Raw genomic sequence first — 18,309 nt, forward strand, 5'->3', positions numbered from 1 at the left:
GTATTAAGTATAAAAAACTAACTACCCATCTAGAACAAACAGGAAATCCCGCTGCAACATCCCCCATATGAAAAAGAATAAAACAATCGAAAGGATATCGTTTAGAAAAATGATAAAGATAAAAACAATTCTCTGAATAAGCAAAAATCACTCATCCCCCTCCCGATGTAAAATAACTATTCTTCAACTAAAATGACTAAACACTCTTTAAAAACGAAAAACAATTCGTTGTAATTTGAAATATTTTACCAAATAAACAAAAAATACAATTAATTGCATTAACTGTATCTTTAAAATGTAAACAAATGATCACGCAACTCTATTGTTAATAGCCAAAATCGCCAAGCACCAAGTTACTGTAATCCAGCCGATCAGTGAGCGAATCCATCTCCGACTGATTAGCAGTCCGATCTTTTGAACGAAAACTTTTCATATATTGCCCAATTTGTTCTTTCCACCAAAGATAAAGAGGTTCCACTGCACTGATCTTTTGTGTCCAGAACTATTATGTTGCAATTTATCTGGACGAAAATAAAATTTGTTTCGTCTTTAAATTCCCTCATCTTTTCCTTTAATAATGTACCGATTAGTTTGATTGAATCCTTAAAGCATTCTTGACATTGGTGCCAAAACGGATTTGGAACCGAGAAACAAATGTACGGCACTTTCTGATCATTTCGTGAGGAAAACCTAAGCACCGATCCGGTCACATGGTTCAACTGCGACGACAGAACACACGTTTTGCGTGAACCTTCCAGTACATTACTTTAAAATATATCATGGGACCTAAAATCGTTGCTTTCAAGAAATGAAGGCTTCTCTCTCTCTCTCTCTCTCTACGTTTTATTTATTCTCAATTGACATATCACAGTAGGAAATTTCATTACAAAAAGCAGAGCTGGCTTTCTTATTGTCCTTTGGCAACGGGTTAAATATTTATTTCAGATCTCGCTCAACTATAGGTTAAAATAAATATTAAAGATTTGGGAGATATAACCATTCAATGTTTAAATTAATTAATTAATTAACAAAAACGTTTCCGATTCGATCCATCGCGCATCTAAACCATGCTTGCCACAACTTAATTACACACAAAAAAAATGATCAAAAATCGGTCCAGCCGTTTAAAAGCCTTATGGTGACAAACGTCCGCACAGAAGATATATATATATATATGTATATATATATATATATATATATATATATATATATATATATACACACACATCAACACACAACTACCCACACACTCATGTCTGCACACAGACACAAACACATATGCCTACACACACATACACATTCCCCCCCCCCCCACACACACAAACACTCATACACACAACTACCCACACACTCATACCTGCACACAGACACAAACACACATGCCTACACACCATACACATACCCCCTACACACAAACACCTCCACACAAGCCTATACACACACACTACTGATTGCGAAAAACATAATTTGAATTCAAGATGACAAAATTCAAATTAATTTTTCTTTTTCTTTTTTCAAACAAAAATCGCTCAACTGCTTTTTAACAATAAGTTTCTGCCAAGTTTTTCGATGACTATTATTTTTATGCTACAGTAGTTCTATCAATAGAAAAAAGGAGGAACCAGGACCGGTCAAACTGAAAGGGTGATCAGGTTATGGTACAAGATAGAGCCCCGCTAAGAAGAAAAACCCATATGCAGTGAACTCTCGATAACATGAAGTGAGGAAAGAGGTGCGAGTTTTTCAACACAGACTTTCAGTTATGAAGGCCTTTGCGAAATCTTGCCAAGATTCTGGCACAATGTTTGCAGATTCTGTAACCTATAACTAAATATACCAGGATGTCCGAAAAGTTCTTGACTCATTTAAAAAAATCATGGAAGAGTGACAAATCATCGTTTGTATACATGCAATTTGCACAAGAATAACCACAAACTCATCAAGATTTGGAGCTGCATATGGACCAGGGGCAAATACGAGTGCGATACTTTTTTTTAATTGCGACAAAACAAGAAAAATGTTATTTTAAAGTGCGCGTGTTACGTCTTGGTAGCGTCCAACGTGGTCCTGGTAATGTCCTGGGCCGTCATCACTGCGGCTATCCTGTCCGCCGGATGCTGTTCTTCAGTTCTTCTAACGCTTTTGGCGGTGGGGGCACATAAAGAAGGTCATTAATTTATTTTGTGCACCCCCCTCCCCTGACCTTATTTTATATGGAGAAGCAGTAAAATATCCTGTATACTTGCGTATTAACATATTTGTACTAAATTTGGTGATTCATTATATTACAAAACGTATGCATTATAAAAAATAGAAGTGACATAGTATTACAATAACTAAACTTGATAATATAAGATGTCGCAAACTTTTCCCGTTGCAGCAAGCTATTAATATCAAAATTATCTATGGTATAACTTAAAAAGTGTAAATACAGAACGAACTTGGAGTGGTTTTTAGATTTGCGAAAGAGATTAAAATTTTTACAGGGATTTTTTTTTCTAGACTTAATATTCACACCCTGCTATAGTTCGATATGAAATGAGTCCAAAATCACAAATTTACCTACAGATTTGGTGCCCCCCCAAAATGTTTGTGCCCTGGGCCCGTGCCCCATGTGCCCATGCCTTAATCTGGCCCTGCGTATTGTAATACATACACAAAAATGCTTTTCTGGCTTTGCCATTTTGAAAATACTACACTCGTCTAACCACCTGGTCAACACAATTCCGAATCTTGATGAGTTTTGTGGCATTTCTTGAGCAAACTACATACAGCAATTAGTTGCTTTCCTGTGATTTTTTAAAACTTGTTATACATTTTTCGGACACCCTGTATAGTTCGGCAGAAGTATGCGACGCTAAAATTCAGATGTTTGAAATCACACATTCAGCAGTCTTTCCGTGTCAGCAATGTTGAAGTTAGCAGCCTTTCGTGGGATGATAACGTGAACTCGTTGGTTGTGTGTGTGAGCGTTTGAAACCATCTCGCGCTTCTCCACTAGAAACGTGCGTGGTTTCGTTGTTCTTTGATCAGTCACTGGCGTGGGTACTTCTATTTCTGAACAGCTGCTTCTTAGTTTTCACTTTTCTTAAACAAAAGTTCATGCACGTGTGAAAGTAAACGAAGTGTCCTGACTGACACTTACACAGTTGGAACTATCTCCTGGGTTTTTTTGGTTTACACTGTGAAAAAATTCCGAAACGTCACTGATTATTTCCGTGCAACGTTTCGGAGTTTCACGGGCTGAAATGGTTTTAAGCAGTGGCTTAAATTGTAAGGTTTTAACTACAGCGGGTACCAAAAAAAGGAGTTTGGCTCAAGTTCTCTCGATATGTTATTTGGGGCCTGCAACTCGATCACAATGGTCCCTGTTTATTCATTCAGTTCAGTGGTATCCAACCTACGGCCCGCAAAGCTAATCCGTGTGTTAGAAATTGGTTTCTGGAAAACGATGCGGTTAATAAAATAGGCATCAAGTAATTGATGACAATAATTATTGGGTTTGTAATTTTCTTTTCTTTTTAATACTTTTTCATGTTGTTTTAAAAAACGTTAAAAATATTTTGAAAATATGTATGCGATAGTGAGAAGCAAAGGGATGCAAGTAGCAAAATTAAAAATTTGGAGACAACCAGTACACATGGTAGAGGAACCCCTTCTCTGTCTTGGGGCAAAGAGATAGTACTGGTAGCCTTGGTAGGTGCTGCTGTACAGCATGATTTAGAATAAAAAAAATCAGTGAGAACCTATCTACGACGTAATCTTTATACGCCTTTTACTCAAAACTTGAAAATGTCCACTTACATCCCTTTGCCTCTCACTGTCTCATATTTGTTTCTGACCCGCGTCATTTTAACTTAAGGTGCAGCCCTCGGCAAAAAAAAAAAAAATAGGTTGGGCACCACTCATTTAGCTTATGAAGAAAGTTAAATGTTTGTCTTCAAATGATTAGTGGTTACAAGCACTGAATTCATTATTGACCAGTGAGAACGTGTACTCGATTCTTAATTTGGCAACAGTAAGCTTGTTTGAAATTTGCTTTTTCCAGAATGTCATAACTCCGGACTTTATCTCTCAGATGTTCCATGTTTCCTTCTAAAAGAACATCAAAACAAACAACTAGATGATAGAGAGAAAGAAAATTGAATAACCAAGGAGGCACAGAGAAGGATGACATCACAACTTACTACAGCCATCACAGTTACAACACTCTGAATCAGGAAGGAAACAATGAAATAGGATTACGTCAGAGATGGATTTATATGGCCCTCCTTAGATTTCGTGGGCGTGGTCTCGTTACACAGGTCTTCCGCCGGATATATAAATAAGGAGTGGTATTTTCGCCAGTGGCGGTCTGGAAGTGTACTCCGCAGCATTTTTAGAGAGGAAGGGGTGCGCCATTGCGGTTGGCGGATGAGCACCCCTATTTCAGAGGGAGACGCACTTCATGAAGATGGGGAAAAAAGTTGAGCTTTATTAACTTACGTCAGAAAACTTTATTGGAGAATAAAACGTAGCATATTTGTCTTTAAATTCCAGTATCACTCATTTTTAATACGTGCAGTGGTTTAAAAAAAAACGATTTTTTTTAAAATAGGGTCTGTTATTTGCGCTCACCCGGTATAATGTTTAATCTTATTTACTATTATTTTATTTTCTACTTTTTATTTACTAGATTGTAAATGCATCTGAAAGATTTTTGATATAAAGCAGGCATTACTACAAATGCGGAACTAACACAAAACTTCCTGCAATATTCCAGATTAGTACGGCTGGGTCTTTACGCTCTAGTTCTCTATTCGCTCAATAGATGCCGCCAATAAAATCAATCGTTATATATTTCAAATTTCGCCACCTATTGCGAAACTAAGCAACTAGAGAGTTAGAACTCCAGCTCCATTACTAGCGAAAGGACTTTTAAATGCAGTCCACCTAGTTCACACCCAAAAAAGCCAGAAACGCCACACATAAAGCGTCCATCGTTGTATGACATGTTCTCTATCAACATTTTTTCTCTTGTCACAGAGTTAGTATACACATAGCGGGCTTATGAGATAAAGGACCAATTCGTGATTTAAAAAAAAAAAAAAAAAAAAAAAAAACAGAATCAATGAAAGAAGTGAAAATTAGAATTCACAGCATGTAGTAGGTGTTGGAGGCATTGGCAAGACAATAAGAGATTGATATGAACCATCCCCTCCCTCCCTATTGTTATTATATTGCAACAGTGGAAAAGGGGAAGGAGCTTTTTTAAAAAAAATAAATGTCAACACTTTTTGATTTCTTGACATCGGATAAATACGTTTAGAAATTGAAAAATACAAAATAGACTCACTATGAGCTAACAGAAACATAAAAATCGTGTTATACAGTCAGTAGCGTAACTAGGGGTCGGCAGGTATACAAAATAGACTCATTATAAGCTAACAGAAACACATGAAAATCGTGTTATACAGTCAGTAGCGTAACTAGGGGTTGGCAGGAGTGGCCCTCGCCAGGGGCGCAGCATCCAGGGGGGCAGCATTTCAACTGATGGGAAAAAAATTTCTAAGAGGTTTTTTTTTATTATAGAATTTGAAAAATGCTTTAAAAAATGAAAAAAAAAAAAAAAAAGAAAACTGGCAAGAAAAAGAGCTAGAGACGCATACAAGCACATAACATCTACTGAGAAAAAACATTGAGCAATATTGAAAACAATTCTAAAAAAGAAAATATGAGAAAAATTACAATGCTGCCTCCTATTTGTCGAATAAACAAATCAAAATGTTCCAAAAAAAAAAACTTTTTTTTTTGAGGTCACAATGACCTCCGGTGTCTTTCCTTGTGGGCGACCCTGGGGGGGGGGCACAAGTTCTTTAGTTCGCCAGGGGCGCTAAACCTCATATTTACGCCACTGTATACAGTTGACTCTCTGTTTAACGACTTTCTCTATTTAAAGACGACTTTTCACGGTCCCGGATGCTCCACTGTAGTTTTAAAAGCATTTATTTAATGACGCATTCCACTTAAGGACGATTTTTTGTTGTCCCTTGAAAGTCGCTAAACAGAAAGCCATATATATTATGTATGATATATATATATATATATATATATATATATATATATATATATATATATATATATATATATATATATATATATATATATATATATATATATATATATATATATATATAGATGGATGGATAGATAGCTTGATATAGGGTGCGGCAAGTATCTGAGAACAAATTGATGTGTACAGAAAAAAGGGAAGAAATTGAGGAAAAAGACCATTTATCACAATTTAACGTTTTCGCTTAGGTGGTCAGGTATATAAAGGAAGGCAAATTCGAAAAAACCCACCATCAAGCGGCAATAACAGCTTCCATACGCTGTCGAAACCGACTGCAGGCAATAATGAGATTCATCTCCGGAATTTTTGTCATTTTTTCTAAAATAACAGCTCTGAGAGCTGCAACAGTGATGTGAGAACGACTATTTGAGTCCTTTTCAACTACGCCCCACACATTGCAATCGATTGATTGGATTGAGATTTGTGGAGCTGGGGGTCAAATGATAGGCATGAAAAAATCGTGAAAATGTTTTCATAACTAATCTTGAGTTATTCTGAGTGTGTGGAATGGTGCCGAGTCTTGTTGAAAAACATACGGTCTCCTACATGGTACGGTAGTGATCCAGGGCTTGGCAACTCTGTAAAATACCTCTGTGTAAGCACGGCATAAACTCTAGCACCTTGACAAAAAAAAAAAAAAAGGAAAAGAGGAAGCATCTCATGTCTTTCACCACACAAAGAACCATACCTAATGCTGAAAATTTGGTATTCATAACCGCTGGTACCTCGTCAAAGTCTTTACACAGCCAACGATCTTTTTTTGCGGTTCATGTTTTGGTCAAGAACAAAATTCTTCTCATCCGAGAAAAATAAGAGCAGTTTTGGCTCCTCGGTTTAAGATTGTTCAGAAGGCTCTTGGCTCTTCTAGTCAAGCCTTTAATCTTGATCCTATAGAACATAAATAGTCCTCTCCACATCATGTATGATTTGTAACGGAGATCCTCATGAACCATACATCGGATCGTAGCATCATCAATCTGCTGCTCATTAGCGAGATAACAAGTGCTCTCGTTGATTTCCATCGATAGCAGCTTGGCCCAACTGATGAATTCTAATGTCCTGACACTGTCAGAACGTCGACAATGTCGATTCCTTTCCGAAACTGCCGGTACATCCCCCCCCCCCCAGCTCCCAACTCTCTACGAACGATTTTTTGTGGTTTTTTGTTTGAACGATTCGTAAACAAATGATAGGGCGACCTTCAAGAAATCATCAATTTCTTAATTGGTCTGCCCTGAAGCCAATGAGACAATAACGGCAGGCCTCTTCATTTCTTGAGTAAGAATAAGGTCTTCCGTGTCTATATCCAACGGAAAAAAATCTATATTTTGTAAAATACAGAAAAATGTGGTTCCTATAATGTGTGTCCTCAAATAGCTGCCGCACCCTATATATATATATATATATATATATATATATATATATATATATATATATATATATATATATATATATATATATATATATATATATATATATATATATATATATAAATCTCGTGTCACGATGTTTGTTCGGGGTAAACTCCGAAACTAATCAACCGATTTTCCTCAAATTTCATATCTATGTGTCATTTGGTCCAACTTAAAAGATAGGATAGTTTTTATAATTTTTTATTGCAAATTTCATATTAATTATGCAATAATAGTGTGAATTAATTGTTTAGTTCTAAAAATTCTTAATAGATGGCGGTTGTAAGTTAATTAATCGATATAACTAACATCGTATGACTTATATTCAGTGAGGTTTTCCATCTCCAGCTCAGTCACTTTCCTATGCAGTGGCGGCGCTAGGCGTCGGCGACGTCGGCGACTGCCGACGGCCTCGCGCAGATAGGGCCTCGCAAAATTCTCAGAAGTAAATTCTCAAAAGTTTTAAGAAATTTCCATGTTTTCAATTGAAGCTCTTATTAAATGCAACAGACACAAAAGTAATCAAAATAGTGCGTGCAGCGGAGACTGCACAGAGCCAGCTTTAGCAAATGCGGGGACCAATTCTGTAGGAACCTGAATTTAAAATATTCACTAGCTACAGCTTATTGATCAGCTAACTCTATTCCCCCCCCCACCCCGCTCTATTTCTTTTCTTTTTCTCTTGTTGAAAAATTAGAAAATATTCAAAATGCTGCTCCTCCGAACACACACCCCTCCATACACACGCGCACCGATAGCATTATGGAGCATCTGAAATTTCGTTTCGAGATCTTAAATTTCGCGATATTTCTAGCTTAAAGCTAAAGCCCCCAAATACTAAACAACATCGAAAATCGCTTAAAATTGTGTTTTTGTAGCTTGAATTTCAAAAATTACCGAACCTAATATTACAAAATATGGCCTTAGAATCGCATTTTTAAGGCTTGAATATCAGAAAATATTCGGGCAAGGGTTTCCATACCGCCTTTCTTTTATATCATTAGCAATTAGGTTTTTTAAACTACATCAACAAAAAGTTTAGGTGGACTGGCTCCTGAATATAAAATATTGCTAAAGTTTTTAGAAGCATAATTTTCAAAATTTTTCGAGGGAAGAGCTCCCTCCCTTTCCGTAAAATCATCAAAGTTTGTCTAAAATTCTGTTTTTGAAACTTCGATTTCGAGAATTTGCAGGGGATTGATTTTGACCTATTTTTTTTAAACAAAAGAATCGATCTGGGACACTCTCTGACCCTTTAAGTCAATAAAAATGGACTCTAATTGCGTTTTTAAGGCTTCAATTTCTAGAAATTTCCACCGAGACTTCTGTAAATTTTTTCCCCTAACATCAGCAAAGAGAGCCTAAAATGGCGTTTTTAAACTAAAAATTTTAACATTTTTCCTGGGGAGGACCCCCGGACCTACCTTTCTATCAGGTCATTTTTCCTCTTTCAATGTGCCGCCCCCTCCCCCCACCACCAAAAAAAAAAAACTTTTTGATTGCGCTACTAGTCACGAAACGTTTTTGTCCTAGCAATTAAGTGAATTGGACTCTATAAGTGCCAATAGTTAGTACAAAAATTAATTCCGTGAATTCAATGATTTGTCTGAAAATATTTTATGATTAAAAGGGCCTCGCAAAACTGCATCGCCGACGTCTACTTTTGCTCTCGCGCCGCCACTGTTCCTATGCCGGGCTGATGAGTGCTAATAAGCACGAAACTGCAGTCCTCGGCTGGAAATGACTGAGCTGGCGGTGTATTTCAAGTATCGTATGACTTACTGCTAAAAACACCATAATAAAAAAACTCAGAAATGCTGCTTAGAATTTCCATATAACGTTTCGGGATATAACAGGTTATTATTTGCTTCCTGAGAAAATCAACTATATTTTTCAAAACGTTTCCTTGAATTGCTACAAATTGCAGATTTCACACCGTTGTGAAAAATATTTTTCTCCACCAGTATCAAGATTAACTAAACGTATTTAATAAGTGTATCGGTTTCGAAGCGATTACGGTTCGCCCAGATTGTCTCAACACCTAATGAGTGCGAAGAGTTATCTGGATCACGAAACGTTGCAAGAATTGCAGAGGAGTTACATTCGAGCTACTTGCTTGCGAGTCTGTCTTCGCGTTGGCAATGCGTGTATTAATGCTTTGTGAGCTTTCTTAGAAAAGCAGGAAGGTTCCAGGCTGTTATATTAAACTTGCGTTAGGCTTCTCCGACGGTGCCAGAATCATAACTGCCTTTAACCAAGAAGACTACTGAATTCTTCAAAAATATTCCAGGTTAATTTCAGGAAGGTTAATGAATTTAAGTGGAAAGCAATTATTTTCTTCATTTTGTTCCCCAAGAAATTTTTAATATCATTAATTCTTGCAAAGATACGTTCGCAACAGAAAATTGCAGTGACAATTGCATCGTCAGGCATTGCTGCTACTTTTTTTAGATGGTAGACGAACAGCACATAAAAACAAATAAATAAAAAAAAAAAAAAAAAAACTTGGTATGGCTGTAGTGTTGCAGGAGACTGAAATTAAAATTTGGGATAAGTGTACTATGGCTCATGAGTAAAAGCATTCATTCGAAGCACATCCTAGGATTGTGCAAGATTTGAACGGCAAACGATAAACTTTTAGGCGAAATTGTCTGAATACTGTCTAGGGACTTCCGGTAGACATTACCAGTTATTCCGATGAAATCAACGCATGTATAAAACAATCTTTTTATAGCGTAATGTCGAGATAATGCGATTGGCCATGAACATAAGAGTATAAACGCAAAATAATCTAATCGCACAAGTATTTTCTAAGCAATTGCTGGGTATTGGAAACGGTGAAATTGAACTGTATCAAAATATACAGTACAACAAATAGCCAGACTATTTCTACACTGCCGTTGAGTCGAAAAGTGAACTAATTGAGAGTCTATTCCCAGATAAATTTATTTTTTTTAAAATCATAATTGCCTCTGTAATCGCGCTGGTTTTGTAGCAGTTTTGTTTTCGGTAAACATTCCCGAACAGACAGGAATATTTGTGGAGCGTCAATTGTTGACTGTCAAATGACATATCCCGATGCATGTCGCAAATTGTATTTATTGGTCGCACAAAGTCATTGGGAGTTGATACTTTCTAATGCAGTTTTGACATAACGAGAAACAGTATTCGTCAACTGTTTAAAACAATTTTGACGACATACTATCCAACACAATCATCATTTTTTAAGGAGAAACGATATAACTTTCACGTTTGAAGACGTATTTCATAAAGTTTAACAAACACACAAATGTCCAAATCCAGATTTTACACCGGAGATGAATATGAAGCTTTAGTTTTAACTGAAGGTTTTTGCGTTTCAATTTAAAATTTGCCACTTAGTTATTATGATATGCCGTCACTTGATCGTTGGGCCACCGACTTAGTTAACACTGATTTGTAACGTATAACAACAGAGCAATGACGCTGTCTTAGCTACAATTATTTCGAATAATGAGCCTTTACTGACGCCTGGAAAAAAATGCTCCCCATTGATGCTGAACAAGGCTATACAGTTGTCGATGAAAACAAAGCAGTAAACATTCCAACTGAATTTTTAAATTCCCTGGATACACCAGGAACGCGACTACACGATTTCCGGTTTAAAATTAGCTCAACAATTTATTCTTTTTCGCGATTTAAACCCACCTAAATTACGCAACGGTACACGTTTCTTCTTTAAAAGTCAACAATTTTGAAGGGAAAGTTTAAAGGAGAAATGTTTGTATTGCCACGTAATGCAATAATTGCGTCATATTTTCAAACACATTTGAAAGGCTTCAATTTTTGATTCGTTTAGCTTTTGCAAGGACCATAAATAGATTTCAAGAACAAACAATGTCTTCTTTTGGTTTGGACTTGAAACATAAATATTTCTCTCATGGGCAACCATATATCGCCTACTCACAAGTGGAAAGTTATCATACTTTTCGTATTAGCAAAAGACTGGTTAAGCAAGAACATTGTGCACAACTTAGTGCTTAGACAGTTTTCAGTTTTCAAATAATAGAAACAATAGTTCGAAGTCAATGTTATCTACTTCATTGAAAAAATTTAATTTTTATATGTTTTTAATTTAGTTAGTGTATTTTGTAAAGAAGTTATTGATTACAAACTATAGAGAAAGCTGAGGTGAATAAAACGTAGTGTAGAATTTAAAAGTGTATGGGGGTTTACGCTTAGTTTCTAAATTCGGTTATTTTACAATCACTTTCAAGGTTTTTTTTTTTTTTGGCCGAAGTCATACTGACAAAATTTACTAAGCGTAAGTATAGTGCTTTTTCCATTGAAATTTCAGTTAGTAGAAAGTTCATTTTAATCCAACATCTTTGCCACAGCAACGCGTGGCTGGGTCAGCTAGTATATATATATATATATATATATAACTCGTTTATATCAAATGTGAAGTAACTTCATCAGAACGGAAGTTCATTTTTTTTTTCTAAAACTCGTAATGACATGTTAGGCCGTTATAACACCAGTGTGATAGTAACGAGTGTCACCCGAGTGCTCCGACTTTTAGGAACTGGTGATGGCGATTTGAACCGAAGGCCACACATCCATCCGAAAGAAGGCCAAGGTTCCCTGGCGCGATAAGAACAGGTGGATTACGGCGCGAAAAGTATTCTATGAACTCCACTTCGGGGTCGAGTTTCGAATCTTCGATTATTGTTGAGATTCGTGGAGCGTGGAGAAAAGGAGAAAACATGAGGTGCTGCATAAGTTAATGCGCTGAACGTTTTTCGAGCCGACTTCGATTTGTCGGCGAAGGTTTGTTTGTTCGGTAAATAAATCGTTTTCGAATGTGAAAGTAGTTGAGCCTCGTTACCGAAGAAGCCGAAACATTACTACTATTATTTTTTCGATATTGCTTCACTGTGAACCGAAATGGAAACACTTTTTTTTTGTCACCAGTAATCAATGATTACGCTTGCTTTTGCCAATCACGGCATCAAAAGAAAGATCAGAGTAATCATAATATTGACATATCATAATGGGGTCGTTTCCGAAATTTTAGAAGTGTGAAGCACCGTTTACACGTTACTAAAATATTTTTTAACCAATCGGTGGAATCGGGGGGGGGGGGGATTACTAATATGCAATAGAACCTCTCAATTAGGGACAGTAGGGGACCGGATAATTTGTCCCTTAAATAGAGGTATCCTTTCTTCGGAGGTAGGTGAATTCATGCGTGCTGTGTAAACCCTTTATAATTTCAGAATAAACGTAAACTAATAACATTTAATATTAATTATTGAAAATATTTTTTATATATGTACTAAATAAAATTCAGAATTGTTCAAACTAAAGTTTTGTGCCTGATTTTCACTAACTACATTTTTGAATGATTCTGTTAGATGGATTTATTTGACGTCATGTAATTTACAATGTGAAAAATTTCTTCTTCTTCTTTTTCGGCACTACAGCCTAGGGCAGGCCAAGACCATCTCAATCATTTTCCTCCATCCCACCCTGTCACAAACAGATTTCCTCCATCCACTGAGGCCAACAGTTAGTAAGTCTTTTTCGGCACAGTCGAGCCAATCTGGTTGGTGGGCGGCTCTTGCGCGCACCATCTGGAATTGTGAAGGTGACTTTATGGGATGTATGATTAATGTGAAATACAGTGTGATCATATTTCAAGTTTTCTATACAAAGTTTGTCATTGGCGACACACTATTTGTCGGGGTTCAGCCCATTTGAAAAAAATGATGCGAGGGGAAAGCATGAATGCAGGTCACAGCAAGAATTTTAGAGATCTTATTTGTTTATTTGCCAGTTAAGACAAACTTTTACCAGTTAATTGTTGAACAAAAAAAAGGACCTTGAATTCCTATAAATTCGATATTTTTGGTGTTTTCCCATTTGGGCCAGTTGGAACCTCACCATATTTTTAATGCATTTATGCAAAATTTTTGTGTAATTTTTCTCCGCGACTGTCCTTCAAATAGAGTGTCCCTTAATGAGAGGCAAATGTTTGGAGGTCCCTATTCAAAGGGACTGGGACCAGAAAAAGTGTCCCTTATACAGAGGTATCCCTTATTCAGAGGTGTCAGCTCTAGATGGAAGTAGCGAATTTGATATTCGGTCGTTTATACGCACATCAAAATTCAACAGGTTCGTTCTCTGACAACTTCCGCTGCTGCATTCGAAAGGCGCTCAGGAACGCGTGCCGGTCCGAAACTTCCTGTTTCGCAACCTGCTTCTTGGGGGTGGAGGAAGGGGGAAGGCGTGTTATGAATACGCTTTCCCCCAAGGTACCGAATTCTTCGCATTTCTTCGTTAACAAATGCTGTTCGTTGCACACGAAATTCTGCTCTTAGTTTCTCATGGTTATAATGGTTAACAATGTTCCGGGCACAATGAAATACGCTGATTCAAACTACGTTGTTCCGAAAAATTGGGTCATCCGTTAAAAAAAATAGTGTTATTTTCCCCCTGATTTACTTAGCGTATTGGCAGTCAGTACTCGACCAGAAGGTTTCCCTGGTGGGGGGGGGGGAGGGGGCAGGGCCGCAGAAAGCCAAGGTGGGCCCCTTGTCAGTTATTTTTGCCGGACGCCTTCTGCTCCCGAAAAGAAAGAAGAAAAAAGAAAAGGGGGGAAAGGAGGAAAAAAGAGAGGAAAGAAAAAAAATGGGGGAAAAGAAGGAAAAAAGGGGTTGAAGAAGAAAAAAAAGGGGGGGGGGAAGAAAAAATCAAAACCGCTTACCAGAAAACATTGAACTCTATTTTGATTTCCGCAACAGTAAATACCAAAAGGATCAGCTTTACTTAATCTTAACGTTTTTTTCTTATTCGGATTCCCCCCCCCCTTTCCTCCAACCTTTCCTTTTATATTCTTTCTTTCTTTTTTTGTGTCAGTGTTGTCCCCTCCCCCAGGCCCGGGTCCTTAGTTTCCGTCTAGGCCGACATGACCTCTCTTCGGGACTGGGGGGGGGGGGGCACTGAGTTGTAACTAGACAGTTTTCTATTGGGAGGGGACCAAACGAGTCCAAACTATGGGCTCGGTTTGGGATCGGATTAGTATATTTTGTAAGTTTTACGGTAGAGCTGGTGACTAAAAACTTATAAAAAATTTCCAATAAGTAGGCCCGGTGACCAAACTGGCAGAGGGCCCTCCTTGACGTTCGGCGGCCCTGGGTGCAGTCCAACGCGCCTGAACAGGGGCGCCCCGATGGGAGGTCACTGTAGCCTTAAAAAACGTCCATCGTTCGGCACATTAAGAGGCAACATTGAGATCCATTTCTTTTTATTCTTTTTTCAAATATCTCTTATTGATGCCTAATGCTTCTTCTCCAGGCCCGGATCTGCGTACCCATAGTGCAGGGAGCCCACGTTCTTAAGGGGTCCAATGGCCCAAGAAATTAAAAAAAAAAAAAAAAAAACTAACACTTAAGACTTTTTAATGTTGCAAATATACATTTCTGGCCTGTGGAGAGGGTCCCTACAGGTTTTGTTGCAGGGAAATCCAAAATTTATAGATCCAGGTTTTTTTTTTTTTTTTTTGGATCAAAAATACCTTCTGGAGTTTTTTACTTCCTTTTACAAAAAAGGAAGTATTGTATTCGTAAAAAAATTTTCACTCAAAAATCGGCCTTATTTTCCATTTTCTCACCCCCGGATGAATATTAATTTTTTATTTTTTTCGACCCGACCTTACCTGGATGTATACCTAGGAACCTACAGACACCCGAAATATCCATTTTGACGACCCCCGAGTTGATTACAACGAATTTTCTCGTGACGTCTGTATGTACGTATGTATGTGCGTATGTGTGTATGTGTGTATGTATCTCGCATAACTCAAAAACGGTATGTCCTAGAAAGTTTAAATTTGGTACGTAGATTTCTAGTGGATTGTAGTTGTGCACCTTCCCTTTTGGTTGCATTCGGATGTTTCTAAGGGGGTCTTTTGCCCCTTTTGGGGGGGGGAATCATTGTTAATTTCGATGTAAACTCAAGTGGTGTTATAATTTGGCGGACACTTGGCGATATATCGCCAGTCTTTTGGTCGCCAACTTGGCGATAAATTTGTCGATTTTTTTTTAAACTTTTCTTTTTTTAAAAAAATTTGGTTTCAATTTGTTCACTGTTGGTGATATTTAGAGAGTAAACAATTAAATCACATCAAAATTGCCAATAATAGGGAAATGACATTACATTGGAGTAAAAGGAAGTTATGTGATGCACACATCAGCTCGGTTTTTTTTTTTTTTTTTTTTGATTAAAAATACCTTTTGAAGTGTATTTTTTGATTAAAACAGCCCTTTCATATGCATTAACTATTGTATTAGAATTTGCATTTATATTAAAAACAACAGTTCTGGGGCCGCTTTGACCCCCAACCCCTTCTCCCCTCTTTCGCTCCGCCAGCCACTGGCACTGTGCATTCTTGTATTTTATCTTTCGATAAAATTGTAATTTCATTTGGCATATTGAGAATTCCCCGTCCTCTCCCAAATTATGTTAGTTCGTGGCACCTCTTCTCGTGAAATGCATCAAAAAGGAAGTTCCTAAATGAGAAGATAAAATTTCAGACAATAAAACTTCCGATATATACCCGCCCCAGTGCACCAAGATGGGGGATTAAAACATCATCCAGGTGAGACATTAGTCTGTTTCGTGCTAAAACTAAAACATTAAATTGGTCTGTCAAGCACAGTAGAGTGATGGGCATTTTACCCTAAAAAGGCACACAGTATTGAACCATACCAAACGAGATGAATTTTAAAACTGCAAATTGCCAGCAATATATTTATAGTATATGTATTTAACTAAATAGACATGGCTAAAAATGAAAAAGTATAAAGTAATAAACAAAAAAATGAACACAGAACATGAGTAAGATATTACAATCCGAACTTGGAATAAAACCGGAGTAAATGTGTTGTGCCTGAGTTTCAAAAAGCAAAACATGAAATAAATTAAAAGAATTTAATGAAATCGAAAGAAGGAATTGCAATCGATCAAACTGCATTTTAGCCGGCATCTCAACAACTAAGCAGTAACCCCGGTTTTATATCTGAAGCAAGAATCCCCGTCTCCAACCGATAGGGAAACCTAACTTGGCAGCGTCGTAATGCTTTGATTAGGATCTGTGTAATCTTCACAATGCTGCCAAGTTAGGTTTGCCCCAGCTATAGACTCGTAGATGAATGGTACAGCTCGAAGCAAAAACTCCCTCCGTCCTCATCATGGGGTTAAATCTGTGAAACCCTCAATGGTACAGAGTAATGGTAAAGGTGGGTTCACTCCTTTAATTACCCTCTCTATCCTCCTCCACAAGGGAAAATTGAGGCTACACTAAGGCTTGAACTTAGTGAAAGAGATCCTAGTGTGTGTAAGCAGTACTGATGAGTAACGGCTGAAGTTGCTTTATTTATGTCCTAATTATGCTTTAATTAATATTGTAAACTGTCCAATCACGCATTGCATGGAATTTTCAAATGTCCAGATAAGACGAATCTATGTGAATAAGGGGGAAAAGTGAAAATTTGATGCGCGTATTTCGCTCATTTGAATGAGACTCTGCTTCTGCAAAAACTGACATCGGTAAAAAGTAATAGATTCGTCCATTTCCGGCTGTAAAACGGATGTTTGTCTTTTCATACAATCCGTGGTCAGACAGTACATAATTTCCCCTACGCTTGAAAATACTAACAAAACTGTGATTCCTAGATCCTGGCTGTGATCTGTATGGGTTGCGCATCCCCAGTGGTTACCTCCTACACCAACTTCTTCATGTTCGTCGTCGCCGTCTACTTCATCATCACCATCCTCCTCTGCGTCCTCTACTTCTTCACACTCAAGACCCTGTTGCCCAGGTGGCCCTGGCTCCTCATTGTAAGTCTACGCCCACTTCCGCTTCTTCTATCCAATCATACTTTCGGTTGTGAAGGTTTTTTAAATCACCAAAATTTCGTGAGAAGATATCTGTATAATGGTGGCCATGAGATGAAGTTGAAAATATTAGTACTTCACATCAAGTAAGGTTTAGTGGGGATTAAACATGCTGAGCACATGGAACGATATTTCACTTTTACTGCTAGAGTAGAAGTAAATAAAATCTTATGTAAAATTTGAAAACCTCCCCCCCCCCCCCAAAAAAAAAAAAAAAAAAAAAACAGAAACCATTCTCTTAACTGTACTGCAGAACTTTAAAAGGGGGACACAGTTTCAGTGACGGTGCGGCGTAAAGGCATTGTCACCGCTTTTGTTATCATGATATTGGTTTTATTTGACCACTCCCTCGTTTTTACTGATTGGCTGTCAATTTTCCCAACGTTAAAAATCACATTTACCCAGAAAACCATAACTGTGATAGCACTAGGACGTAATGTGTGGGAGCTAAGTTCTTGTAATTTCTGTGTTGTTGTTGTTGTTTTTAATCTCCCTTTGGTCTGACGGAGTCAGACCAAAGGGAGATTCATCGATTGGTCTGGACCATCGAGACCTTCATCGATTTGGTCTGACGGAGTCAGACCAAATCGATGAAGCCGTTGACCCTTATGAAATCTGACACTAGCAGTAGACTGTCGAATATGTCGTTCCAGTCCAATCCCAGGCAGCTCAATATATGCTGTGGTGATGCCTGGTCTTGTTGGCATTTAGGGCAGTGTTAGTCTGCCTGTCACAGGGTAGGGCAAGAGATATTCCTGGCCTTTTGCCTTTGTACCAATTGTGAGATGGAGGTGTTAACCTTTTTTCCTTATTATTGGCTTTTTGCTTGGAGTTCTAGATAGGTGA

At 37.6% G+C, this 18,309-nt stretch overlaps 1 protein-coding gene across 1 annotated transcript in view; it reads left to right on the forward strand.

Moving 5' to 3' along the window:
• LOC129229766 (uncharacterized) overlaps positions 1–18,309 on the forward strand; it is a 38,158-nt gene that overhangs the window by 9,165 nt on the left and 10,684 nt on the right. Inside the window, exon 3 of the mRNA XM_054864139.1 lies at positions 17,242–17,406. Coding sequence (XP_054720114.1) covers positions 17,242–17,406 — 165 coding nt within the window. The remainder of the gene's footprint in view (positions 1–17,241; positions 17,407–18,309) is intronic.

The sequence above is a fragment of the Uloborus diversus genome, chromosome 9, assembly GCF_026930045.1.
Source record: "Uloborus diversus isolate 005 chromosome 9, Udiv.v.3.1, whole genome shotgun sequence".
Lineage (NCBI taxonomy): Eukaryota > Metazoa > Arthropoda > Arachnida > Araneae > Uloboridae > Uloborus > Uloborus diversus.